This window comes from Phocoena sinus, chromosome 3 (genome assembly GCF_008692025.1).
Source record: "Phocoena sinus isolate mPhoSin1 chromosome 3, mPhoSin1.pri, whole genome shotgun sequence".
Lineage (NCBI taxonomy): Eukaryota > Metazoa > Chordata > Mammalia > Artiodactyla > Phocoenidae > Phocoena > Phocoena sinus.
This window is the reverse complement of record NC_045765.1, coordinates 41271507-41299146: the sequence shown is the minus strand read 5'-3', so window position 1 is coordinate 41299146 and position 27640 is coordinate 41271507. Positions and strand designations below refer to the sequence as shown.

General features: G+C 38.8%; 2 protein-coding genes across 7 annotated transcripts in view; one reads left to right on the top strand and one right to left on the bottom strand.

The window, feature by feature from the left end:
* The window catches only part of CNOT8 (CCR4-NOT transcription complex subunit 8), a 29517-nt gene extending 26741 nt beyond the window's left edge, over positions 1–2776 (top strand). The window contains exon 7 of the mRNA XM_032625565.1: positions 2645–2776. Within this exon, the coding sequence (XP_032481456.1) occupies positions 2645–2722 (78 nt within the window). The 3' untranslated portion in view covers positions 2723–2776. The remainder of the gene's footprint in view (positions 1–2644) is intronic.
* GEMIN5 (gem nuclear organelle associated protein 5) overlaps positions 1–27640 on the bottom strand; it is a 42957-nt gene that overhangs the window by 11383 nt on the left and 3934 nt on the right. For 2 of the 6 annotated variants that reach the window (XM_032625554.1, XM_032625556.1), the window contains exons 4-21: positions 25540–25691; positions 25210–25329; positions 23455–23587; positions 22236–22401; positions 21156–21368; positions 20077–20162; positions 16229–16311; positions 14724–14860; positions 13402–13475; positions 12516–12697; positions 8386–8525; positions 7215–7386; positions 5164–5391; positions 3802–3915; positions 2682–2804; positions 1814–1909; positions 1262–1399; positions 107–254 (exon numbers count right to left, since the gene is read on the bottom strand). In XM_032625554.1, the coding sequence (XP_032481445.1) occupies positions 107–254; positions 1262–1399; positions 1814–1909; positions 2682–2804; positions 3802–3915; positions 5164–5391; positions 7215–7386; positions 8386–8525; positions 12516–12697; positions 13402–13475; positions 14724–14860; positions 16229–16311; positions 20077–20162; positions 21156–21368; positions 22236–22401; positions 23455–23587; positions 25210–25329; positions 25540–25691 (2505 nt within the window). Of the gene's footprint in view, positions 1–106; positions 255–1261; positions 1400–1813; positions 1913–2681; positions 2805–3801; positions 3916–5163; positions 5392–7214; positions 7387–8385; positions 8526–12515; positions 12698–13401; positions 13476–14723; positions 14861–16228; positions 16312–20076; positions 20163–21155; positions 21369–22235; positions 22402–23454; positions 23588–25209; positions 25330–25539; positions 25692–27640 lie in introns of all 6 variants that reach the window. The other 4 variants (XM_032625557.1, XM_032625555.1, XM_032625559.1 and 1 more) reach the window with 4 other exon arrangements.

The window sequence follows — 27640 nt, the reverse complement described above, 5'->3', positions numbered from 1 at the left end:
TTAATTACAATAAGGGTTTTATGGTGGTTATAATGAAACAGAACTGTTACGTAGATTAATTTCACATTACATCCAACTGCTGGTTCAACTGTTGGGTCATACAGACCTGTAGAAATGGTTTGACTTGAGCAGCTCCACAGCTTCATACACTTTGTGGATAGAAAGTAGGTGAGAGGCAGCCTTGACATACTGGTCCTGAAAACACAGTTGTTTGGCAAAAGCTTCCACGGCCCATACCCACACGTGGTAACCGGCTTCAAACAAACAAACAAACAAAGAACAGCAGATTTAAGGAAAAAAAGCACGTACATTTGGGTTGAAAATGCTTGTTAGTCACTGTATTAAGCAGAACATTTAGATAGTAATTCAGTTGCTGTTTCATCTGATCGTGTTTCATCTACCTCTCCCCGTCCCTACACTTTGAAACGTAAATTGTTTCTCTGATTATGTAATACATAAAAAATAGTACAAAATTCAAATGTACATGAGTATGGAAGTCAGACAGTGCTTACCCTTGTTGGGGTGCATGTAGACTGACTGAAAGGGAGCATGAGAGAAGCTTCTAGGGTACTGGTAATGTTATGTTTCTTTTTATGGGTGCTAGTTACAAGGGTGTATTCAGTTAGTGAAATTCAAGTACACTCATGACCTGTGTACTTCCATCTCTCTCTCTGGCATACTTCAATTAAAAGCTAAAAAATGAGGCATGGCATAAAAAATTTCCTTGTTATCCTGGCATCCTACTACCCAAACTTGTCCAAATTCCTTTCCCTGGAGACAACCGTTATTATTAGTTTCTTTTGAAACCTTTGGCAATAATCTATGAATATATAACCACACATGTATAAGTATCAAGGACAGAGTATTAAATATTCTGTTGTGCATCTATACCTTGATTCTTTTCACTTACTAAATTTTGGAGCTCCGCTCTGTATCAGAATGCACAGAGCTGCCTCGTTTTTTGGGTATCTATAGGAGTTTCTACTGTATAGATATACAAGATTTAACCAGTCTTATACTGATGGACATAGAGGTTCTTACGATCTTTTGCTATTACAAACACCACTGCAATCATAGTCCATATATAGCTGCCATTTTGCATGTGTAGGTGCAGTTAAATTCCTACAGTTAGAACTGCTGGGTCCAAGGGATGTGGATTTTAAATTTAATTATTAGACATGGCCAAATTGTCCTTCAAGACAAGTCTGTCTTTAGTGGATGTATCCTAGAGATGCTAGGGCTTTTGTTGAAAAGAACATACCAACTGGTGCCATAGCCACAAGATTGTCTGTCAGCTCCCCTCTTTCTGCTGCAGTCTGCAGAACACCTTTTAGATCTCCTTTCCAAAGCATGAGCTGGTGAAATAATTCAGGGTGGCCATTTTCCAAGTGACCTTTTCCTGTTTGGAGGAGAAATATTTGGAAGATGTTTCAGAAACATGTGTCTGCACTGTCTTCTAGAAAAAGAAAGGCAGGATGAACGACAGGAATAAATTCCTAGAATATGTAGTCACTGGCTGATGGGTAAGTCACTTCCCAGAGTGTTCATAATGGGGACTGAAGCCCACTCAGTCACTTGTCCACCCACTTTCACTTGCACTCAGACACTCAGAATGAACACTGTTTAGGGTCCTGTGACAGATGCGAGTGAGGGGTGTTTATGAACATGTAAATAAGGGAACTCAAAACCTAGTTAGCTGACATGTAAAACTAACCATTACCACACCACAGGATGGCAGCCATAAAAGAGGTATGTATAAAGCGTTAGGGAAGCGTAAAGATGGACAGGATTGTGTTGATTGGACTAGTCTCACCTTCAACCTCAATCATTCTGTACAGGGTAGCCCTGTCTGTGAAAAGCCCCAGGTGAAGTCTTTCCTCAAGATCAGCAGACACATCCTCCTTTGGCTCTGCTAATTCAAAAACAAAAATTCAGATGAAGTCATTTAATAGGTTACTGTTTTCTGTCCAGTTACTTCCAAACGTATGTAACACCCACTACAGATGCTGAGAAAAAGCGTCCTGTGCTCTTGTTTAACCTAACAGAGACCCTGCTGGTTACAAAGTTGGCAAAATATGAAAATACTTTGTTAGGTTTGTTTGTCAGGTTTGTTAGGCTCAGGTTTTATACTGTTTGAATTTCATTTTATCATGTGCATCCCTTTTCAACACATAAAATTCAAAATTACAAGGAAAAAAGTTGCTCAAATGTTAAAATAACACACATTAGGTGAGGGCTTTGAAAAACTGAGACCAAAACACCTTCTATAAACAAAAACTTCCATCAAAAATTTTTAAAGGAACTGCCGTATTAAGGGTTATTTCCAATGAGCAAATGATTTTTTTTTTCTACATGTACATGTTGTTTACTGGGGAAAAACTGTTGATGGAATTGATTCACGCTGAGATATTTAAGCCATCATACCAATTCCAGCACCCATATGGCTGGCAACAACTTGATTTATAATAGAAAAGCAGAGAATTATGTCTCCAAGACACTGGAGAGTGCTGACAGCGGTCAGAGTGTGGACAGAACCTGGCAGCAGGGTGTGGGGGAGGGATGATGCAGAAATACAACAATTTTGGACATTGTTGGCTCATTCATATAACATATAAACAAGCACTTCTTATGTGTCACTTCCCAGAAGACTACGGATGGGCCAAGGAAGTGTATTTCTGTACCTCTGGAGTGTTTTGCAGTGGCTAATACCAAACAGTCCTGATGAAGCTCCTCTTTGGATCTGTGGTCCAGACTTGTACTCAGTGGAAGCATGGAACGAGCTTTTCGCTTCTTGATTAAGGCTTCTGAAATGTAATAAAAGTACAGACTGTCTGAAGAAGAGTTGATTAAAAACACAAAACTGAATGCATGCCCATTGTATATGTAACCTACTGGAGGGATACTGCTGGGCAGAGAAAGTTCCCACTCTTATAAGGAAGCTTTCAAATTAAATTAGCTGGGGGCAATGTTCACAACACACACAAACGTGTCCCTGTGAAAACTTGTGAAGCAACATCAACAACTGCAAAATGACAGTTCCTCAAGTACTAAAAAAATGACCCCAAATTGAAACAATCAAAACACTTACAAATATTTAAAATCTAAAACAAAACGAAAAACTGAAAACTTTTGAGTTTTCAGTTGCATGCAATTTTTGAGGACACTTTAACAAAATATTTTATTTATTGTAATAGCCAAATAAATAAATTTGTTTTTTATTCTTTTTTTTTTTAACGTTTTTATTGGAGTATAATTGCTTTACAATAGTGTGTTAGTTTATGTTTTATAACAAAGTGAATCAGTTACACATTTACATATATCCCCATATGTCCTCCCTCTTTCGTTTCCCTCTCACCCTTCTAGCTGGTCACAAAGCACTGAGCTGATCTCCCTGTGCTATGCGATTGCTTCCCACTAGCTTGGTTTTTATTCTTTTGTTAAAAAATTTTTGGCTGCGTTGGGTCTTCATTGCTGCACGCAGGCTTTCTCTAGTTGTGGTGAGAGGGGGCTACTCTTTGTTGTTGTGTGTGGGCTTCTCATTGCGGCAGCTTCTCTTGCTGCAGAGCACGAGCTCTAGGAGCGCAGGCTTCAGTAGTTACAGCATGCGGGCTCAGTAGTTGTGGCTCGTGGGCTCTAGAGTGCAGGCTCAGTAGTTGTGGTGCACGGACTTAGTTGCTCCACAGCATATGGGATCTTCCTGGACCAGGGATTGAACCTGTGTCCCCTGCATTGGCAGGCGGATTCTTAACCACTGCACCACTAGGGAAGTCCCCCCAAATATTTTAATTATTAAATACCAACCTGACTTTTCTTTAGGTGCCTCCTTTTTCAGTAAAGTGACTTTGTTATTAATGGTGACTCTTGACTTTTCAAAGCCTAAGGATGCTGGAGTGCAGATAACTGGTTCTTTAGAGACTACATCATGGGGAAAAAGAAAAAAAATGTGGATAAGAACAATGTAGAATCTAGTTCTTTTTAAAAATTAAGAGTATACCAGTCTTAATGGTGTGATTTTATCTATTACCCCAAATATAAGATGAAATATTTCAGATAGGAAGCATGGGTAGTCTCCCTTTCCCCATCTCACAAACTGCCTTCCAAGAATCTGTAGGTTGGGCTTCCCTGGTGGCGCAGTGGTTGAGAGTCCGCCTGCCGATGCGGAGGACTCGGGTTCGTGCCCCGGCCCGGGGGGGTCCCGCGTGCTGCGGAGCGGCTGGGCCCGTGAGCCATGGCCGCTGGGCCTGAGCGTACGGAGCCTGTGCTCTGCAAGGGGTGAGGCCACGGCAGTGAGAGGCTCGCGTACCGCAAAAAAAAAAAAAAAAAAAAAAAGAATCTGTAGGTTTATTGCTTAGAACTCTTGACTAATTGATCTAAGGAAAAGTTATAAACGTTCTAGCCTCCACAGCTTTATACCATAGGTCTAGGAGTTCCCAAACTTGGCTTGGGTGACAAAGTACTAATTGCATTTTTAATTCCACAAACGAGGAACAACTTTACCAATAGAAATTTAAAGTGTATGGGATACAGAGTCACAAACCTGAGTGTACACACCATGAACTCAAAAAAACCCACAAAAAAACAAAAAACCCAAACTAAGTTGTTGATCTACAGGGGTAAAAGAACATTTTATGATAAAGAAATATTCTGATGAATCTAAAAAATAAATCCATTAAACTTTTTAGATCTTTATTTACCCAAACTGTGGGTCCCAGTGGCCATCCCTTGGGATGGAGAGGGTCAGGGAGGACTCTGTACCATATATTTTGGCCATTTTAAATTCTGTCACATCAAAATATTCTGCTGTAGAATTAAACATGAGTCAGTCCTATTTATATTGTTTGCCTCTAAGTTCCCAGAGTGGTGAGTTTCTAGGTCAGATATTTGTAAGGGACAATGGTTTCTTTCAGTAAACATGGCTGATGACATCATATTGTTAAAACTTTCCCCACGTAAGTTTCTATGTATACATTGCCCTAGTTTCACTTTGTCCCACAGTCTTACCCTGCTCAAGTTGATAAGAAGTTTTCTCTATAGAACTTCACTATTTCCATCCCAGTCACCCATTAGATTCCCTTAATACTTCAAAGGTAGACCTGGCTTAGTTTCCTGGTCATGATTACTAAGTCCTAGAGAGTTAGTGAAACACAGGATTTGGCCACATACCTGCCGAGGTGACACCACAGGGTAGCTCTGGCTCCCGGGCTTCCTCCTCAGTCTCCTGGTCTGACACTCCATTCTCAACAGGGCCCGAGCTCTCCTTTACACTCTCTTCTTCATTCCCGTCACACAATTCCTGCTTTACAGGCACTCTCAAGATGGGCTTTTTCTTCTTTTTGGGCTTTGGCTTAGGTTGAGAGAGCCTTTTTTTCTCTAATTCAATATTTTTCTTGCCTATAGAAATCACAGTTCAGAAAAGGATAGATTAAAGTATATATTCTTGGTTAAAAGCACTCTAGGAGATAATCTCCAAAACCTTATTACTCTTGTTTTTGATAACATTCTTGCCCTTTCCCTTCCTTCCCAATGAATTCTTAGTTATATTATCAAAATGTTAACCAAACCAAACCCTTTTGGGATTTCATTAAATCATAAACACAATGCCCTATTTACCCCTGAATACTTGAGTGTGTATCCTACAAACAAGGATATTCTCCTACATCATCAGAGCACAACCATTAAAATCAGGAAATTAACAATGATACATTACTCCTGTCTACTCCCACCTCACTTAAGTTCTGCCAGTTGTACCAAGAATGTCCTTTATAGCAAAAAGAATCAATCCAGGACTACATGTTGCACTGGCTTGTTATGTCTCTACTTTCTTTCAGCCTGAACAGGCTCAGATTTTATTTTGACTTTCATGACTGGAAACTCATGAAGATTACAGGATAGTTATTTTGTCAGATTTCCTTCAAATTGGGTCTGCCTTATGTTTTTCATGATTAGATTTAGGTTATGCATTTCATTGCCCCAGGCAATCACTGATTTGCTGTCACTGTAGTTTAGTTTTGTCTGTTTTAGAAATTCATATGATTTATAACTACATTTCTTTTTTTTTTTTTTTTAATTTATTTTTGGCTGCATTGGATCTTTGTTGCTGTGCACGGGCTTTCTCTAGTTGCGGTGAGCAGGGGCTACTCTTTGTTGCGGTGCACGGGCTCTTCATTGCAGTGGCTTCTCTTGTTGCGGAGCACGGGCTCTAGGTGCATGGAGTTCAGTAGTTGTGGCATGTGGGCTCAGAAGTTGTGGCTCGCAGGCTCTAGAGCACAGGCTCAGTAGGTGTGGCATATGGGCTTAGTTGCTCCGCGGCATGTGGGATCTTCCCGGACCAGGGCTCGAACCCGTGGCCCCTGCATTGGCAGGTGGATTCTTAACCACTGCGCCACCAGGGAAGCCCTATAACTACATTTCATACTCTGTATTAGCTATACAGTATTTAGTCTTTGTGCCCGGCTTCTTTTGCTAGGCATAATCCTTTTTGAGACTCATCCATTTTGTTGTGTTTAAAAGTAGTTACTTTTTATTGCTGAGTAGAATTCCACTACAGGATATACCATAGTTTATTTACCAGCTGATGTACATTTGGGTTGCTGTTTCCGGTTTGTGGCAATTATAGATAAAGCTATAAGCATTCTTTTATAGGTCTTTATATGGATGTATCATTTCATTTCTTCGGGTATATTTCTAGTTGTTTATATACTCTGTCTAGTTTTCTAGCTATTTCTGGTGAGTGGGCAAATCTGGTACCAGTTATTCTTTTATAGCCAGAAATGGAATTCTGTTAATTATTTCAAGTTCAGATTGTCTCAGATTTGGGTAGCCAGCCCCTTCAAGCTGGCTTCTCTGTCCTTTTGATGATCTCTATTCTTTGAGCACATCCTTCTTTTGTGGCATATGGTATTGCAGGCTCATCTTGTATTTTTCCTCTCCTAACCTGGAATTAGCCATTTCTCCAGAAGCCCTGGTCGGTCCCTTTTAATGGAGAATGATGATATTTAGAAAACAAGATCTGGGTGCTAGGTATACTTGTTACTATTTGGGTGTTGTCTTCAGGCCCCTCATGGCTGCTATCCTTGCTTGGGCTTCCAACCCTACCATCCTGTTGCTGCCGCCCTGCACGAATGTCTTCCTTGCTTGACTCCAGTCAACTCACTTACTGAGGCAAGGAGAAAGGGAATTAGGCAAGCCTTTATGGGCTCCAGGTTTTGACTGACCTTGAGGAGGTCGGGAGTGTTCTTGCATGGAAGTGAGCCATTTGTACACACAGAAGTCATCTGCCCCTGAGTAGATGCAGTCTGGATCCAACGGAGACCATGCGATGCAAAGCAGTCGACCTCGATGTCCTCGGAAATTGCATAGAGGCTCTTCCTGGAGAGTATCCCACACCTAAAACCAAAAGTCATACAAGAGAATAATTTCTCGTTATTCTATTGTTTTTTGGGGGGGTATACATTTTAGAAAAAAATCTTAAAAATCTGTGTACTCTTATTTCCTCTTGTGATTTGTACTTTTAGGAGTTCAGTTTCAGAAAGTGCTATTTCCTGTGGGAGATTTATGTATTCTGGGATATAGAGGCATTCCCATGTGGATGATTTTGAGTAAGCTTTAATGGTGCCCTATGGATTTCACTGTCCTCAACCAGTATCGTATGTTATTTTTGGGCTGGGGATTCAGATACCATGAAGAGAATTCTAATTCAGAGCCCACACCTGCACATGTGATGGATGCTTAGGGTTCTAACTTCTCACAGGTGATTCTTCTGTCTGTGGGAAAATGATCAATTTCCTTGCTGTTTCTTGAATTACTCCAGTCTGCACTGCACAAAGGGTAGCCCATCATGGCTCTCAGCTCTGTGTAGATAGCTCATTTACCACTCAATACTGAGACAGATATCCATCACAGATGATAGATCCTAAGGTCTCTTCTGGTTCTGATATCCGAAACTCACCCCATACCTCTGGTTTGGCATCTCATCTTTATTTTTGAGAACTTGGAGGTCTGAGTTACCAATTTATTATTAGAAATATTTTTTCATTACTTATAGTCAACATTCTGTGATAGAACAGAATGGGAGGAGTACTTTTCACATCAACTTTAGTCCTTTAAACTGACAGTAGGTCAGAATGAAATCTTTAAAAACATCGGAATTTAGCTAGTTCCTATTAATATTTCCCCTTTCATCTAAGTAAAATACAACCCAAACTTAGCCTGCCAAGGTCCCAGATATATTTAATAAACTAAAATGCCCTCTAGAGCTCAGAAAAATCGCTTTCCATAGAAGATAATGGTGAGGGAAGGAGTCTGTACAAAACTGGGGGAAAGGAGGAAAGAGTTTGAGTTAGAGTACACAGTGAAGAACCCACTGAATCAAGGACGCAATAGTACCTGAGCTGTACCATCATAGGAAGCAGATATCAGCCTTCCGTCATGATGTGGGCTCCATGCCAGACTGGTAATCTTGGCTGTGTGCCCTGAGAGGGTCCGGTAGGGCTCTGTAATGGTCACTGGAGTTTCAGGATTGCTCTCTATAAGACAAGGGGATGATGTCATTTCTACCAGCAACAACAACAGAAAGACATAAAGAAGGGTATTAACATGGCAAGAGTCAAGATTTTGCCACGTGCTTTCTGTGTGATTTTCAATATTGTTTCTACGTGGGCAGTGTTGTTTAGTAGTTAAGTGTGTAGGCATATCCACAGTGCCTGGCACATGGGCTTACTGCAAGAAGTATTATCATTCTTTCTTTCTAAAAGCCATCAAAATGAAAATAATACATTTTGGATGTGATACCAAGAACATATCATGTATATGGCACTCTAGCTAAAAACGTGTGACCTGAATCTAGTCATGAGAAAATAGGAGACCAAACTAAATTGAGGGGACATGTACAAAATAACAGGCTGGCATTCTTCAAAAAAATCAACATGAGGGACTTCCCTGGTGGTCCCGTGGTTAAGACTCCACACTTCCAATGCAGGGGGCATGGGTTCGATCCCTGGTTGGGGAACAAGGATCTCACAGGCCGCGTGGTGTGGCAAAAAAAAAAAAAGGCTGACAGACTGTTCTAGATATAAAGGACAATATTGGATCAATTGACAACACTAGAATAAGCATGGCAGATCAAACTATTGTATTAAATTAATTGAAATTTATAATGGAATTATGGTTATGTACGGGAATAGCCTTATTCTTACAAAATACACAAATATTAAGGGATATGGGGCATGACACATGCAACACAAACAGTTTGGAAAAATACATACATACACACACACACACAGAACAAATCAAATATTACAAAATATAAGTTGTTGAATCTGTGAAACGGTATATGGGAGTCCTTTGTACTATTTTTGCAACTTTCCTCTAAGTCTCAATTATTTAAATATAAGAAGGTAAAAATAAAATGAAATGGATTCTGGCCATTTCTTTCCTTTTTCTATTATTCAGTAGATATGAAATAAAAAACAAACTAGGGTGACAGTATTACAGTAGAAAAAGATCTGCACTGCTCTTAAGTATTAACTTAATGCTCTTCAATAAGTGATGCTGAGAAAACTGGACAGCTACCTGTAAAAGAATGAAATTACAACATTTTCTCATACCGTATACAAAAATAAACTCAAAATGGATTAAAGACCTAAATGTAAGATCTGAAATCTTAGAACTCCTAGAAGAGAACTCTTCGACATAAATCATAGCAGTATTGTTTTTGGCTCAGTCTCCTAAGGCAAAAGGAACAAAAGCAAAAATAAACAAATGGAACCTAATTAAACTTAAAAGCTTTTGCACAGCAAAGGAAACCATGGACAAAACGAAAAGACAACCTACTGAATGGGAGAAAATATTTGCAAATGACTGATAAGGGATTATTTCCAAAATACCTAAACAGCTCATAGATCTCAGTGTCAAAAAAACAACCCAATTAAAAAATGGGCAGAACACCGGAATAGACATTTTTCCAAAGAAGATATGACCAATAGGCACATGAAAAGATGCTCAGCATCGCTAATCATCAGAGAAATGCAAATCAAAACCACAATCACATCATTTCAAACCTGTCAGAATGGCTATCATCAAAAAGAACACAAATAGGGACTTTCCTGGTGGCACAGTGGTTAAGAATCCGCCTGCCAATGCAGGGGACACGGGTTCGAGCCCTGGTCCGGGAAGATCCCACATGCCGCAGAGTGACTAAGGCCGTGTGCCACAACTACTGAGCCTGTGCTCTAGAGCCCGTGAGCCACAACTACTGAAGCACACGCGCCTAGAGCCCGTGCTCTGCAACAGAGAAGCCACTGCAATAAGAAGCCCATGCACTGCAATGAAGAGTAGCCCCTACTTGCTGCAACTAGAGAAAGCCCGTGTGCAGCAATGAAGACCCAATGCAGCCAAAGGAAAAAAAAAAAAACAAAAAACACAAAACAAAACACAAACACAAATAACAAATGTTGGTGAGAATGTGGAGAAAAGAGAACTCTGGTACATTATTATTTTTTTTTCTCTCTCTCTCTTTTTTTTTTCCTCTAGTACATTATTGGTGGGAATGTAACTGGTGCAGCCACTATGGAAAACAGTATGGAGGTGCCTCAGAAAACTAAAAATAGAAGTACCATATGACCCAGCAATTCCACTCCTGGGCATATATCCAAAAAAAAAATGAAAACACTAATTCTAAAAGATACATGTACTCCAATGTTCATAGCAACATTATTTACAACTGCCAAAATATGGAAGCAACCTAAATGTCCATCAACAGATGAATGGATAAAGATGTGGTATATATGTACAATGGAATATTACTCAGTCATAAGGAAGAAGGAAGTTCTGCTGTTTGCAACAAAAGAGACCTAGAGGGTATTATGCTAAGTGACATAAGTCAGACTGAGAAAGACAAATACTGTATGTTTTCACTTATATATGGAATCTAAAAAATAAAATGAATAAATGTAACAAAACAGAAACAGACTCACAGATATAGAGAGCAAACTAGTGGTTATCAGTGGGGAGAGGGCAGAGGGGAGGGGCAAGATGGGAGTGTGGGATTAAGAGGTACAAAGCTGTATATAAAATAAATAAGCAATAAGGATATATTGTATAGCACAGGGAAAGATAGCCATTATTTTCTAATAACTTTATTATTTATTTATTATTATTATTATTTTTGCGCTACATGGGCCTCTCACTGCTGTGGCCTCTCCCGTTGCGGAGCACAGGCTCCGGACACGCAGGCTCAGCGGCCATGGCTCACGGGCCCAGCCACTCCGCGGCATGTGGGATCTTCCTGGACCGGGGCACGAACCTGCGTCCCCTGAATCGGCAGGCGGACTCTCAACCACTGTGCCACCAGGGAAGCCCATATAATAACTTTAAATGGATATAATCTATAAAAATACTGAATCGCTATGTTGTCTACCTGAAACTAATACGATATTGTAAATCAACAACTATACTTCAGTTTAAAAAAATTAAGTTTATGTCCTTTGCCAAAGTAGATATTTAATTTGGAATCAGAGGACTAGGATAAGCTTTCTAACATATCATGCTTATTAGTTACAAACTGTCTGCTATTTATTATTAGAAAAATCTATGTACACTATTAGTTTTCCTGTATTCCTTTTAACTTGAGAGAGTCACTGCTAGAATAAAAATTGTTTTGTTATTACAAATAAAGATTCTCAGGAAATCACTGGAAATTAGTTCTAGAGAAATTTAAAGTGTCAACTTGAAATTTTCACTATGGTTGACAGCACATACTCTCCAGCACTTTGGAAACAGATTAGTGTCACATTATAATTTCTTCATATTAGAAAAAAAAGTAATTACATCTCCTTTACATTAAAAGAACAGGCGCCTCTGACCACTTATTATGGTTCTTCTGGGTGCTGAAGAAATTCAGAGAAGTTTAAGATTCATTAAGGAATACATCATATGAAAAAGATCAACGTGCCAGGCAGGGACTAGTAGTTACTAGAACACATGCAGACTCTGCAATTAGACAATTTGGGTTTGAATCTAGGCTCTATCATATACTAGCTGTGGGACTTATGGAAGTGAGCTAACCTCTCTGAGCCTCAATTTAATCAGGAAAATGAAGATAACAAAACCTACCTCCCAGGACTGTGAGAATTAGATGCAGTCACACATGGAAACACTGAGGGAAGGGGATATAAACTGGCAAAATCTTTTTGGAGAGCGACAATTTCACACAAGATGAAAAGTCATATCCCTACCCCTGGCCTGGAATAACTATAGCAATAACTATACTTTAGAAAATCTGGAGAAAACATGCAGCAAACTAATAACACTGGTTTTTACTGAGGGATGGGATTAGGGAATTTTGTCATGTTTGAAACTTTTGTTGTATTTTAAATAAGGTGAATATTACTACTTTTGAAAGCAGAAAAATTATAAAAGTATTTAATACCGAAAAGAAAGGAAAAAGGCACAGAAATTGGAACAAGAAGTAGCGGAACACATATACCACCCCCAATATGGAAAGAAACCAAAGTTACCTATGACGGTCTGCAGGTTGTGCACATAAATGACTGCATTGTTGGACCCAGAGGCTATCAGATAGCTCAGCTCTGGCTGGCTGCCATACTCATGATGCCAGCTAATAGTATTCACAAGCTTGTGATGCTGCTGGATGGTGCAGATCAGTTTCAAGTTAGGAACCTTGAATATTTCTATTGATCTGGAATAAGAAACACACCAAGACAAGAAAGATGGATGCTCAAAATTACAGTCCAATGCAAACAGGTATCTCCCTCATCCCATCAGTCAAAGAAAGGTGAAATGGAATAGGATAACCCTATATAAACTGCAGAGGTTACTCTCTCACAAAGAACTAGACACAAAAAGTAGTTCTTTCAAACAGTTTTCACAAATCTCAACAATCTCTGGAAAGTTGTGTTTATCAGGCTTTTACAATAAATGGTGCAAGGAAGAAGCTAAAAGAAGAATTAAACAAATGGCTGAAATAGGACTATGTTACTATGATCAACATTGGAAAGGGGAAAAAAAAACCCCCAAAAAAACAAAAACAAAAAGAAAAAGATGTTGGAAAGGGCATGGTGAGGCCTAAAAAGCATTTCTGCCTAGGTTTACTATAAAAAAAATGAAGGGAGATTTAGGCAGTTTAATTCTGGAGATGAGGATTCTGTGAAGCACACAACAGCCAAAACACAGAGTAGGCAAACATTCTCTATGGGCTGAAAATATTTAACTTATTTTGCAGTTCTCAAAAATGCAGAGAGCTGAGTCATTTAAGGATATCAGGGATAAGTCATAATATCAAATACAACTAGGTTTTCCCAACTAACATTACAGATGGCATTAGCTTGTGATCAAATATATGCGCAATTACAAAGTTTTTTTTATAAAGAAACAAACACATACCCATCTTCATTGCCAAGAGCCATGATTTTGCCATCTGCTTTCCAGCTGATCTCTGTGTGTACAGGCAATTTGTACTAGAAAGCAAAACAAACCAATCTTGACTGAAAACATTGTTCTTCTTACAAATCAGTGATGACAGTGTGGGGAAAAAAAAGAAAATCCCTAGTTTAAAAATGTTCTAATTGTACAACAGCCATTCTTATAAATAACCTACATAATTCGCCAAAGAGGTACTAAGAGCAAGTATTTGAAATACGATTTCCTAAATGGGATAAAAAAGAGAGGCCAGTAAATACTACATGTCTGCAGTGTCTAACCTTGTGAAATGAACTTAATTAAAATGATTTTTATCCCACAATAAGACATGAAACATATCCATTGGCTGTGATAACATGGGGGTCGTCACCTTTTTAATAGAAGTCATACACACTATGATTTTTTCTTCCTATCTCTTCTGTTTCTTTTCCAGAATCTTTTTTTTTCCTAACTTTTTTTTGGTGTTCCCCAAAGCTGCCTGGGCCCTCTTCTTTTCTTACTTGTCTCTTTAGATCACCTGATACATACCTGCAGCTTCTTTAGCTACCATTCATGTGAAGAGACTCCAAATTTCTATTTCCAGCCCAAACTCCTTATATGAGCCTCTGATCCATACATTTAACTGTCACAAAACTAAAAATTTTTTAAGAATAGGAATGTTGTCTCTTTTATTCATTGTTGAATGTTAATGTTCAGATGACATTTAAGACATGAAGGAATACAGTCAACAAAAATAATTCAATTTATGATTAAGTGTTATTTTTATGCTAGCCATACAAAATAATGAGCAACAGTAAAAAATGCTCGTTTGAAAGAGTAAGGAAATCTCAACATTTATGGTTTCATTTAAAAAGACAGTTCTGGCATACAGATACACTGATAGGATGGTAAAGAAAATGTGGCTAAATGTGGAAATCTCAGTCAAGGATATAAGGAAATTATTTGTATTATTTTTGCAACTTTTGTATAAATCTGTAATTATTTCACTAAAAAAATTAAAAACAAAATGACAATTCTGTCTTGAGCAGAATACCTTATATCTGCACTTGAATACCATATTAAAAAATTATTTTTACGAACACCTCACTCTGGAGAAAGTGGCTGGCGTGAAAAGGCTGCTTTATATTCAAGATCGGAAAGTTTATAATAAATCACCATTGCAATTGAAAGAAGCTTGAAATCTGCCTGAGCATAACGGATACCTCTTATAATGGCATTTATCATGCAAGATGAGAAGCCAAGAAGATGGAGAGATCATGAGAAGACTTTAGACCACAAGAACTCACTTTGATTGAATTGGTGTCCCTGATGAGTTTGTTGATGTCAAAGGCCTCTCCACTAAGCTTCCAGGGGTTGTGTTGTAAGACAATCCCTTCCCCTCCACAGCTGTATAAAGTGAGGGAAGGTCTGTCCCCTTCTCCTCCTATATGAGATAAGGAAAGAAAGCGTATCCGTTTTGTACTTCACCAGCTTAACTATTTGTTGCTATAGTATGACCGTATCGTACTATGAGATGTTTTAAAAGAATTACATTAATTTATTGGAATAAAGTCACTGTTCTTTGCATCTGAACACAGTTGTTGGGGGCAGAAATAAAAGGTATACTAATTCTACATTAATATTTATAATACAACATATTTGCTTTAAACATTCTTCTGCCACTCAAAATAGTAGGGGTGCCAAAGCTGGGATCAGAAAACATGCTTTCAAAGTTTTGGGGAATTTACCTTCTCTTACCGACAAGTACTCTTTGGGCATTTAAATATATGGAGCTGCAGGACTTGCTATGACTAAATGTAAGAAGCTGTACTCAAAGCAATGATTTCTTTGGTGTTACAGCAATCATCCTGTTGATTTTTAAGAAGCAAACAGTGGTTCTGGTGGGTTTCTGTAAGGGCAAGTTTTATTTTCACCACTGCTAGAACTGTGCTTGGCACAAATCAAGGATCAACATTTGTTGAATGAATGAATGAATGAACTACCACTGCAATGCTGCTTGAGTTCTGATGATTTACACTGTAAACGTTTACATTATTATGGAAATTTACAGATGTTCCATTATATATGGTGAAGAAAAGATTACCAAAGACTTTTGCTGAACACATTCATTTTTAAAATTCTGCAAGACCTACCACTGTAGGCATACGGAAGAGAAATATAAGGCTGAGGGGTTAGAAAAGGAAAAGGGTCAGAATACATCAAAGGCAACAAGAGATCATTTGAGAAATTGTAAGTTTGCTTTAACTGTAGGTGAAAACAGATGATCATTAACATTATAATTCTTTTTTAAAATTTATTTTTAAAATAAATTGCTTATCTTTATTTATTTATTTTTTTGGCCACACTGCATGTCCTGTGGTATCTTAGTTCTCGGACCAGGGATTTAACATGGGCCCTTGGCAGTAAGAGCACTGAGTCCTAACCACTGGACTGCCAGGGAATTCCCAGCATTATCATTCTGATAAAATTAAAAGGTGATAGCAAATTTTAGTGAAAATCATTAGACTAGGTATCAGGACCAAGCATGAGATAACTATATTCACAATGAAAAAATTCAGCTCAAAGAGATCAAATATGCTTTAGTTTGGAGTTTGGAGAGGCTTATTCTGGGTGAATGCTTTCTAATTTATCACCTGTTACAACTGCCCTCATGGACCCCTGGGGACATAGCAGCTTGCTTAAGTAACCACTGCATTAGAATATTTATGACTCTTTCCAGGTTGCACATCCCAGGATTAAGTTGAAAGAAAGAGAATACTCTCACGTTTGTTACAGAATGACTCACACTTACCGGGTGCCATGGAGGGTACCGGTGGCCCCCAGGCTAATGAGTATACAGTCTTCTTGTGATATGTGCTAGAAATCTGTGGAGGCCTGGGGGGAAGGGGGATTACAAACAGAAAGACTTAAAACAAAAAGATATAGTGGAAAACAGACCATCTTTTTCAAAAAGTTACCTGTTATATAAACTTAGTTGCTGATATTAAAGAAAAATAATTTAACAGTACCTTTCTCCAAATAACTGACTGTAAACAAGCAAACACTTAAATAATATACCATGTAATGATAGCTACTAACAAAATAATTAAGTCCCGAACATACTTCACCCAGTAAAAGAATGCTATTAACCTCCCCAACTGGCCAGCTTGGGATCATTCTCCCCATCTCTGTCAATACTCTAATATTACTGTAGTTATATACCAGTGTAAAGGCTATCACAACTAGAGAAAAACAGGACAAGACAGAAAATGCAAACTGTTAAGCCCAGAACTAAGGTTACTGCTAAGCATATATTATCACCATGCAGATGTATCCACCTTATATTCAAGTAAAAGACTGGAAGTCATTTTTGGCTTACCCTGTCATTAACATCACATTCTTTTTTTTTTTTTTTTTTTGTTGCGGTACGCAGGCCTCTCACTGTTGTGGCCTCTCCCGTTGTGGAGCACAGGCTCCGGACGCGCAGGCTCAGCGGCCACGGCTCACGGGCCTAGCCGCTCCGCGGCATGTGGGATCTTCCCGGACTGGGGCACGAACCCGTGTCCCCTGCATCGGCAGGTGGACTCCCAACCGCTGCGCCACCAGGGAAGCCCTATTTTACAGTTTTTAAAGGTTACTTTCCATTTAATTATTACAAAAGACTGGCGCTATTCACCATGTTGTACAGTACATCCTTGAGCCTCTCTTACACCCAATAGTTTGTACTTCCCACTCCCCCACCCCTATAGTCCACCCCACCCCAACCACTAGTTTGTTCTCCGTATCTGTGAGTCTGCTTCTTTTTTGTTATATTCACTAGTGTGTTGTATTTTTTAGATTCCACATGTAAGTGATGGCATACAGTATTTGTCTTCCTCTGTCTGACTTATTTCACTTCACATAATACCCTCCACATCCATCCAAGTTGCTTCAAATGGCAAAATTTCATTATTTTTTATGGCTGAGTAGTTATTCCATTGTGTGTGTGTGTGTGTGTGTGTGTGTGTGTGTGTGTGTGTATACACACAACTTTTTTGTCCTTTCATCTGTTGATAGACACTTAGGTTGCTTCCATATCTAGGCAGTTGTAAATAATGCTGCTATGAACACAGGGGTGCATGTATCTTTTCAAATTAGTGTTTTTGTTTTTTTTGGATATATACCCAGGAGTGGAATTGCTGGATCATATGGTAGTTCTTTTTGAGTTTTTGATTTTTTTTTTTTTTTTTTTAAAGAAACATTGCTCTTCAGGGTATTTTTGACGGTTGCTGTGGTGATTAATAATATGTGATGTGTCAGGACAGGGCAGTGCGGTTATTACCTTTAACATATACTGTATTCTTTGTATGATTTTAGAATTCCAGGATTCTAGAACCTATGACTGAACTAACTTAGCTGTTGACTTCTTTATTTCCATGTATCTGACACATTTATCATTATCACTCTAGACAATGAACCAATTTTTCTTTGGCTGAAAGAAGTAGAATAAGCATTTCTGGCTGAATACTAACAATGTATCTACAGCAACATCCTTCCTCCTACTACATACCTTTGCTGGTATCAGTTTAGATATTCAGCTTATAATAACCAAACGATAGTAATTTACCAGAATTAGTCAGCAGTTTTGTGATGACACAAACCTACTTAAATTGATATATAGTTTTGTTTTATTAAATACTTCTTTGAAATAGTGTAGCCTTTTTAAAAAACTAGATATGAAGAAAAATAGTTAATGCGTATTCAGTTATACGTAAGTACCTAAAAAACTGGCATATAAAAAGGCTAGCTGCACAGTATAATGAATGATTCTCACTTAGATGCAAATGATCTTTAGGCAAACTTTTCCTGTAAAGGGCCAGATAGTCAGTGCTTCCGGCTTTGCGAAACAGGCAATTTCTGTCACAACTCGTTTATTCTGCTGTGGTAGCATGAAAGCAGCCTCAGACAAGAGGTAAAAAAGATGAGTGTGGGGCTTCCCAGGTGGTACAGTGGTTAAGAATCCTCCTGCCAAGGCAGGGGACAGGGGTTCGAGCCCTGGTCCAGGAAGATCCCACATGCTGCGGAGCAACTAAGCCCGTGCGCCACAACTACTGAGCCTGCACTCTAGAGCCCGCGAGCCACAACTACTGAGTCCGTGTGCCACAACTACTGAAGCCTGCGTGCCTAGAGCTCGTGCTCCGCAACAAGAGAAGCCACCACAATGAGAAGCCCGCGCACCGCAATGAAGAGTAGCCCCCACTCGCTGCAACTAAAGAAAGCCCATGAGCAGCAACAAAGACCCAACGCGGCCAAAAAAAAAAAAGAGTGTGGCTGGGCTCTAATAAAACTTTACTTATGGACAGAGAAATCTGAATCTTATTTACTTTTCATACATTGTGAAATATTCTTTTGATTCTTTTTCATTTATTTCAAAAGATAAAACTATTCTTAACTCATGGGCCATAATTCTCTAATCCCTGGCCTAGAACAGTGCTGTCCAATAAAGTAGCCCTTAGCCAAATATGGCCCTTGAGCACTGCAAGTGTGGCTCATGCAACTAAGAACTCAATTTCTAATTTTATTTATTTTTAATTACTTTAACTATAAATAGTCACACATGGCCAGTGGCTACCAAACTGAACAGTGCAGGTCTGGAATCTAATCAAGCATCTAGAATAGCTGTGCCCAGTAGATTTATACTGTGAGCCACATCTGCAACTCAAAGCTTTCTAGTAGCCAAGTTAACAGAAGTAAAAGAAACAAGTGAAACTCAATTTTAAGAATGTATTTTATTTAGCTCAGTATATAAAAAGTATTATCTTTTAAAATATAAGAAAATAAATAATTACTGAGGCATTTTACATTCTTTTCTGGGGACTAAGCCTTAGAAATCTCGAGTATGTTTTACACTCAGCACATCTCAGTAGCCACCTGTGACTAAAGACTACTGTAATGGACAGTGCAGCTCTAGACAGTTTATAGGAAATACAGGGAATACAAGGAATATAAGAAATACAGGGAATAGTGAAATGAGTTACAAGTCACCACGAAGAATTAACAAGTCCAAAATGCAGAATATGCTACAAAATAACTTATCTGGAATCTTCAAATTGAAAAGGCAATGTTATGGAAAGAAGTGGGGGATTATTCTAGAATAAGAGACTAAAGAGACATAACAAAATACAATGTGTGATCCCTGATTGAAAAAAGTTTGAAAAAAAAACCACTCGGGAAAACGTTTTTGGCTCAAATGAGGAAATTTGTATATGCACTGGATATTAGCTCATATTATGGATATTGTTAATTTTTGTTAAGTGTAGACAAATAAAGCAAGTGTGGCAAAATGTTAACAACTGGTAAATCAAGATGGAAGGTACAGAGATGTTCTTTGTTCTCGGCTTTTAACATTCTTCGATGTCTGAAAACTTTTGTAAAAAAAATGTTGAGGGAAAACAAAAGCAAATGGTTTATTTTAGTGGTTCCCACAGGTCAGATGGGCTGAACCACCATCACCTGAAAAAATTTTTTTAAATAAAATTCTGAGTTCTAAGCTTAAACTCAGAGTCAGAATCTTAAAGATGCTTCCCAGGCCTATTATGATATACATCCAGGTTTATGAACTCAAAATTAACTCACTGACAATTTGGTCAATGGGCTAAATAGGAATCATCTATTTCTTACTTGTTGGAGTAGGTGTCATACAATCCCACTTTTCCATCATCAGTTCCAAAAGCTAAGCAGCCTTCCTTGGTTGGGTGCCAGCAGAGCTACAAAAAAATGAGGAAAGGGGCAGTGTTAAGGGAATCCTTAGGTTATACTTCAGGTGTTCAGTTGGAAAACTTTCTTGTTCTTTCTGTCTTCTAATTTTAAAAGTAACAAATTCTCATTATTTAAAAGAGAAACAAAGAAATATTAAAAACAAAGTCACCTGTAATCTCACCATCCAAACACCCCATTGCCAATTCTATATCTTTCTAGACATTTTTTGTGGTTGAACTTCATATATAATTGAAAAAACAAAAATAGGTTCAAACATTTAAATGATGTGCATGATACATTGTTGAGTGGGGAATAAAAGATTCCAGAACAATTCAGAAAATATGATTCTATTCATCATTAACAAAGCTTGGAAAGATACATCACAAACTGTCAACAGTGGTTCTCTGGATGATGGAAGTGGGAGAATGGAGTCAAGGGTGGGGTAGGAAACATTTTTTGCTTCCTACACTTCTGTACTGTGGTTTTCGTTTTGAACCACAAACCTTTATTGCTTTTAGATTAAATAGCTACAACAAAGATATCACTTAGAAGAAAAACAAAAAAATTATTCATATTGTTTTGTAATCTGCATTCCATGTTTTGTAATTCGCATTTTTCATGAATCATTAACATTTTCCCACATTAAAGAAAGATCTACATTATCACTTTTAATAGTTTAATACTATTCCCCATGTGGTTATAATTTAATGTATCTCCTATGAATACACATCCAGGTTATTTCTAATTTCTTACTATTAGAAAACACTGTGACTTGAACAAAACCTTAATTTTACAAACAAAGCCAAATTTCTGAATTCGGAGGTATGTAATGGGTTTGGTCAGAGAGAGTCCTTCTGCTGTTCCACTTTCAAATTGCATCGAAAATACCCTTGAAGAAGTCTGAATTCCCAATAGAGTTCATTTATATGAATAGATATTCTCTAAAAGAGAATTAGTTATTTGAAAAAAGTTCATGGCAAGCTCAAAGAAAGCTTCCTTACCGCTGTAACCTTGGACTTGACACCCTGCCAAAAAATTTTCACATCATAGTTGTTCTTTATGGAGAATGTATTCCATATACGGATCATGCCATCACCAGCGCCTATCGCCAAACAGCCTGTGTCTACAGGAGAGAAAGCCAGACTGTAGGCAAACCCACCAAGGGAAGGCAGGGTCCAGCAGCACTCCAGGGTGGCCATGTCCCAACATTTTACCTGAAAAGATGAAGGGTTAGGGTCTTTATAAAGAAGGTCAGAGAAACAGGGAAAACAATCAACACTTCAAATAGGATGGGCTCAGAATACATCAGGATAAGGTAACTTAACTATTCCAGTAGGAATGAGAAAAAATCAGTTATAAATTGTAGAGCTCAGAGGGATCTTAGAATACATTTATTCCCTAAGATGCCAAGTGAATTGAGAGCACAATAAACTAGAACCCAGGCTTCCTATTTCCCAGAGTTCAGTGGCCTTTCCACTCTACTGTATCACTGTATTACAGCATTGGTAATTTTCTCATTTGGCAGACTCAAAAAAAAAAAAAGATACAGGTGCCTCAGGACAGTGGAAGAATCAGAATCGTTATCTTCAAAAGCAAAATATTTTATCATAGCCAGTGGAAGAGGAGTGCTGAGTTTTTAATCGTCACTTGTTTAACAGTGACTTGGAAGAGAACGGTCTGTCAAACGAGCCTAGCTTATTGTAAAACAGAAAGGTGTCTCAAGTAAAGCCGATTGTCTCTTACAGAGACTGTGCCAAGAGGAGATGGCTCTGCTACCTGAACGATAGACGAGGGTATCTGAAAGCTAAGGCTTGATGATCTCGCATAGCCTTCCATGGACACATCTACTCTTCCTTGTTGTACCTGCTTTAACAAAAAGGCATCTTGGTCGTTTCTCAGCTTTCCCCTACTTTTCTGCTGCTAATGTATTTAATGCCAATCAGTAACAGTAACTCTGAAATTGGAACACGGGGGCAAGGTGAGGTGTGAGAGATAATGTACGGTTTGAAAAAGCCCTCTAATCCCATGCAAGTCCTCAATCACTGCTGTACAGTGCTGAATGCAAAATAAGCTGTTCTTACATCTCTGTCCATTGATGTGGAAAGCAGCAGCTGTTTGTCATCTTCAGTTTGTAGAGGACATAAATTAAACACAATTCTTGAATGATTCTGCCCTTCTGATGAAGCACTAAAGAGGGTATATTTCCGTCTCCAAGACTGAGTGAGATCCCATAGTAGCAGTTCGCCTCTGTGAAGGAAAAACAAGTATTAGTTCTCTTTCATGAGCAATCTGAAAACAAGTGATTTTGGGCCAGAGAGTGTGGGCCCTCAGCTGCAAAATAATTTCTGTTCATTGTTCCTTTAAGGAGATAAAAATTACATATTCTGAAATAGGCACAAAATAATCTCTGGAAAAACACACACAAAAACAAAAAAAAAGTCACTGCCTATGGGGAGGGGAACCAAGTAGTGAAGACAGAGGTGGAGAGGGAGCTTTGGAGTTCCCTGGTGGTTTAGTCATTAGGATTTGGTGCTTTCACTGCGGCGGCCCAGGTTCAGTCCCTGGTTGGGAAACTGAGATCCCGCAAGCTGTGTGGTGTGGCCGAAATACTAAAAAAAAAAGGGAACTTTACTATATCCTTTCATTCTTTTTGAATCATACAGTTGTACTGGACTACCTTTTGAACAGATTTTCCTAAAAGCTTTAATTATAAAATGCCACCATAATTTGCAGAGCCACAAAGGCTTTAAGACATAGTATGTCTTTTTTGGAGCAGTGGGGATAGTTGGGATGTGACTAACACTTTGGGGTATTTCTATATGCTTTGCCTGTATTACCTCATTTAAAAGCAGGGAACTTGTCTGTTAAATTCACTTATCATCTCAAGCAACTAGAAGCTGGTGCTCAATAAATTTTGCTTAATGAATGGCCATAATCATCCTAAGAGAGAGGAAACACTTATATCCTCCCCTTTTTTCATGTGAAGTCACTGAAGCTCAGAAAAGTGAAGGGTCTTGCTTATGAACAGCCGGTAAGTAACAGATTGATTCTGAAATTCAGTTCTGCCTGACTTCAGAGTCCACACTTAACCACCAGGCCGTACTTATTTGATCTTTTCACAACTCCTATTAGACAGCACAGGTATTAGTTCCATGATTTTTCCATTACAAATGGCCCATTATAATATAAACCTTAGTCACTGCTTTCTCCATCTTCTGTGTCTAGAAAGAAAGGCCTAGGAATTCCTGAGGCTAGAGAAGAGAACAAAATATGTCAGAGAGCATGACCAAAAAGACTTACCCAAAACAGCTGGATACCAGCTGTGTTGGCTGACCCTTGGGCCAATGGAGTGTCAACCAAAGGCGCTCTTTAACAGTTGGGTCTATACCCCCTCCTCTTCTCTTCAGAAAGGGCAATTTCAAAGTCGTCACCACTGCAGATTAAGAGAAGGTCCATGGACAGTCAAGACAATGAAAGTACATGCATGAAGCCACCAGCAGTTCACAACACAGTTCATGTTTAAAAGTTTGTTAGTTTGGTTGCTTAGAATTCAGACCTCATTTTCTCATGGAAATTTACGCATATAGTGGTTAATACTAGTCTAGCACATTTTGGTCAAACAAGCTCTTACAGGCTGTCTCGGCAACTTAAACATTAAGAATATGGTGTGGGGCTTCCCTGGTGGCGCAGTGGTTGAGAGTTCGCCTGCCAATGCAGGGGACGCGGGTTCGTGCCCCTGTCCGGGAAGATCCCACATGCCGCGTAGCAGCTGGGCCCGTGAGCCATGGCCGCTAAGCCTGCGCATCCGGAGCCTGTGCTCCGCAACGGGAGAGGCCACAACAGTGAGAGGCCCGCGTACCGCCAAAAAAAAAAAAAAAAAAAAAAAGAATATGGTGTATCTGGGAAAATGAGGTTCCAACTGGGATTGAGAACCCAGGTGGTAACACAACCCAAGATTCTTCAAAGTTGGAAGGAGAGTAGGATTCCATCTTCTGGCTGGCAAGAAATCCAACAACGGGGACAAATTTGGCAGTTGCAGTGGTAAGTTCTCCACTCCTGACATGCTACCGACCAGATGTTCTTAGTCCCTACTGTGCGTGAGAACTACCACTGGTGCTTCTAAAAATACATACGCCAGGGCTCTACCCCTAGAGATTCTGACTCAGCAGATTCGAGGTGGGGTGTAGGCACCTCCAGCTGATTCTGCTGCATGGCCAGAATTGAATACCATTGTACTAGACACATCTGCAAGTTCAGAGATTACCCTTTCGGAGGGATTCCTAGCCCGATGTTGTCCCCAGTAGGGAGTATCAGCCAAAGTGTGTCCAAGAGCAGTCCACAAACCTTAAAAAATTCTGCTTTCCAAAATTATACTACTAGGTACCACTGACTGAACCCTAACTATGTGCCAAGCACTGTGCTACTTGCTTTACGTGTACTAATGCATTTGCACAAAGATGAAAAAACTTCCATGGTTTTACATAAATTGGAGAAAGAAGACTGCTGTAAAGAGAAAAGGTAGATTTTTACTGTAAAGGTAGAATTCAGTCTGCCTGGAGTTCCTCTCAATCTATTCAATATAAACTTAAGGTAAAAGTTCTGTTCGAAGAGAAGCTTGGGAAAGCTGTATGACTGAGGGTCTCTGTAATTTGGGTAAAGTGAGCTTTTACATTTAAACAGGTACTTCTATATTAGGTATTCATTATTAATTCTGCATTTGTGCATTAAAAGCTCTAGCTCTAGAGATCTTTTTCATTCTTCTGATCCAGGCCTTGCCAAATTCAGATATTCCCATTCTCATAATAAACATCTTGCCCTCCAGGCCAGACAGTGATCTTTCTATGAATGCAATAGAAAACCTCATTGCCAACACCAAAGCCAGATGTTCAGAGTGCAGAGAGCTCTAGCCCAGGCTAAAACGTTCTGGATAGAAAAGTAAAGAACTGCTTTCTGACAGATGACACACACTGAGGATAACAAGAAATAATAAGCTTCTACTTCTACTGGATTGATAATAGGTTATATCACAAAGGAAATGTTAAATGTCAGTCTTACCTCGGCCTCTAGAGCAGCTCCAGATACGAATGGTCTGATCTTTGCTTCCAGTGGCTAAGTAGCAGCCTTTTTTTACTGGAGTTTGTGCTATAACTTTCCCATTGGGGATTTCAAGTTCTTCTAGGGTAGAGATGGTAATTTTGTTTTTAATTTGCATTAAACATGCACTTATCAAAGAAAAATTAGTTTGCAAGGGTTCCTGAAACTTAGTTACTGTTTTCATAGATTTGATCTGTAAAATCTAGTTTTAAACATAATTCAAATTGTACTATTCTACCTAATTTGTTCTTTAGGTCTAAAGAGTACTGAACCCTCTTAAATCATCTCTACCTGAATTCTCCTCTTGATTTATGAATAAACAATCTTCACCAGGCAGGGGGCACCAGGCTATGGAGTGGATCTCATCATCGTGGCCTCGAAGCCTGTGTATAACTTCTCCTTTCTTGCTGATGTCAATTATAACCACTATGCCATCCTTGTAGCTAAAAAACGAGAGTTAGAAATATTACTGAAAAATGAAGACAGACTGTCTTTCTAGGAAACATTTTGGCTTAGGAGTTATTGTGCATTTCTAAAAGTTAAGTGCATTTGGGGTGGGGGGAAGGAAAAAGAGCAAGAAGTAATCTTGTTCTGTCCTTATTCCAAAGTACTTATTTCATGTTTTCCAGTTTTTAAAAAACCCTCCCCCATGCCAAACTCCTGGCATTAAGTTATACTATACACATTGCCTGTCACGAAGCTCAAACAGTGGACCATGCCTGTGCCCAAGGGGAACTTAGAGAAGAATACTTCTGACAGGGGCCCAGCAATTTCCCTAACTGGAAATGAATTTGTCCTAATAAACTAAAAATATCTCCTTCCTTTTACAAATGATCTTACTTTTCTAACAAAAGCTGCAGAATTCTAACTTCTAGATCTGGATATTCCAAGGCTGTCATTTTTTGAATTCGGAAGAAACTTAGAAATTGTAATAGTTTTGTTTTTTCTTTTTTAATGATGAAGTATTTCAGATACAAGAAATATCTACTCTCTAGCTTAAGAAAAAAAATATTACCAATACAGCTGAAGTCCTCTGTACGTCCCACCCCAATCAAACCTCTCTCCCTTTCTTCCCCAGAGGTAAACTGCTATTCCTAAATTTTGTGTTACATTAATCCTAGCCTTTCTTTGTATATATTCCTAAATAAGATACAGAATTACTTTGTACATTTAGAAACTTCATATAAATGGTATCATGTTGTCTGTTTTTCTGTAGCTTGCTTTTTTCACTCATTCTTTTTGTGTCGTTCATGTTGACACATGTAACTCTAGTTCCTGGTCAGTCGTTTGTACTATTGCATAGTACTCCACCATATGAATATACCACAAGTTTAGTTACTCATTTTCCTTTTGAAGGGCTTCCATTTTTTTTCTACCATTACAAACAAAAAATGCTATTAAGAATTTTATACACACTTAAGCCAGTTTCAGGTTTGATGCCTAGTAATAGGATGTTAAGATATACACATTTTTGCTTTACTAGAAAGTACAAAATTGCTCTCCAAAGTGGACATACCTGTTTACATTTCCTATACACTAGATGGTCCTACAGGGAAAAATACCACTACAGCTTTATTTATTTTTCTCCTTTTATTAAAAACTTTTTCCCCCATTACAGCTTTATTTAAAAAACATGAAATCATAGAATATATCAAATCTTTGAAGACACAGACTTTGAAAACCATCAAGATATATAACCTAATAGTCACGTGATCAACCTGTTTTACAATTTCAGTCAAGACTTCAGGGACTGTTTTGAACCTCTAAAAACAAATTCTGATTCAATCCTGTTTGATTGTCTTCCACCTGAAAGACTCTTCTTGTGAATTCCTGCTCATCTTTCAAGGTCAGTTTGATTCACGCTTCTCTGACCCCTGCCTACCACCCTTTCTGCTCCCTCTCTTGTACTCCCACCAAGACAATGCTCCCATTTCATGGAGACCTCCGATCACAGACCGCTTCCGTTTTCACTGTTAACTCACCCACACCTGTCTTCCTGTCCTTTGCCCCATGCAGTGCAGATTTCATGATCCATCATTATATTCACTCCTTAAAAAACACCCTTATCTCCTTTGTTCCCCCTTTCTCTCAGGGGTATTTACTCCACAAAACCCCAAACCTGGTTGAACCCCACCATTTCCTTTCTCAACCAGTTTGAGTAGTTTACTTAAAATTCATGACCCAATCCTTGGCTTGGCACTCAACCAGGACCACAGGACCTGCAGTTTCTCTCAGTAAGTTCATTTTCCTCTTCTCTGAGATGACTGTTTACATACCCTCTTCCTGCATCCAGCTCCTTCCCCACCCTGAACTTGACTCCACCTCTTTGACTTCTTCTCCACCTCTTTCTGCCTCACTAAGAAAATCAGCAGCCATCAGAATGAAACACCCT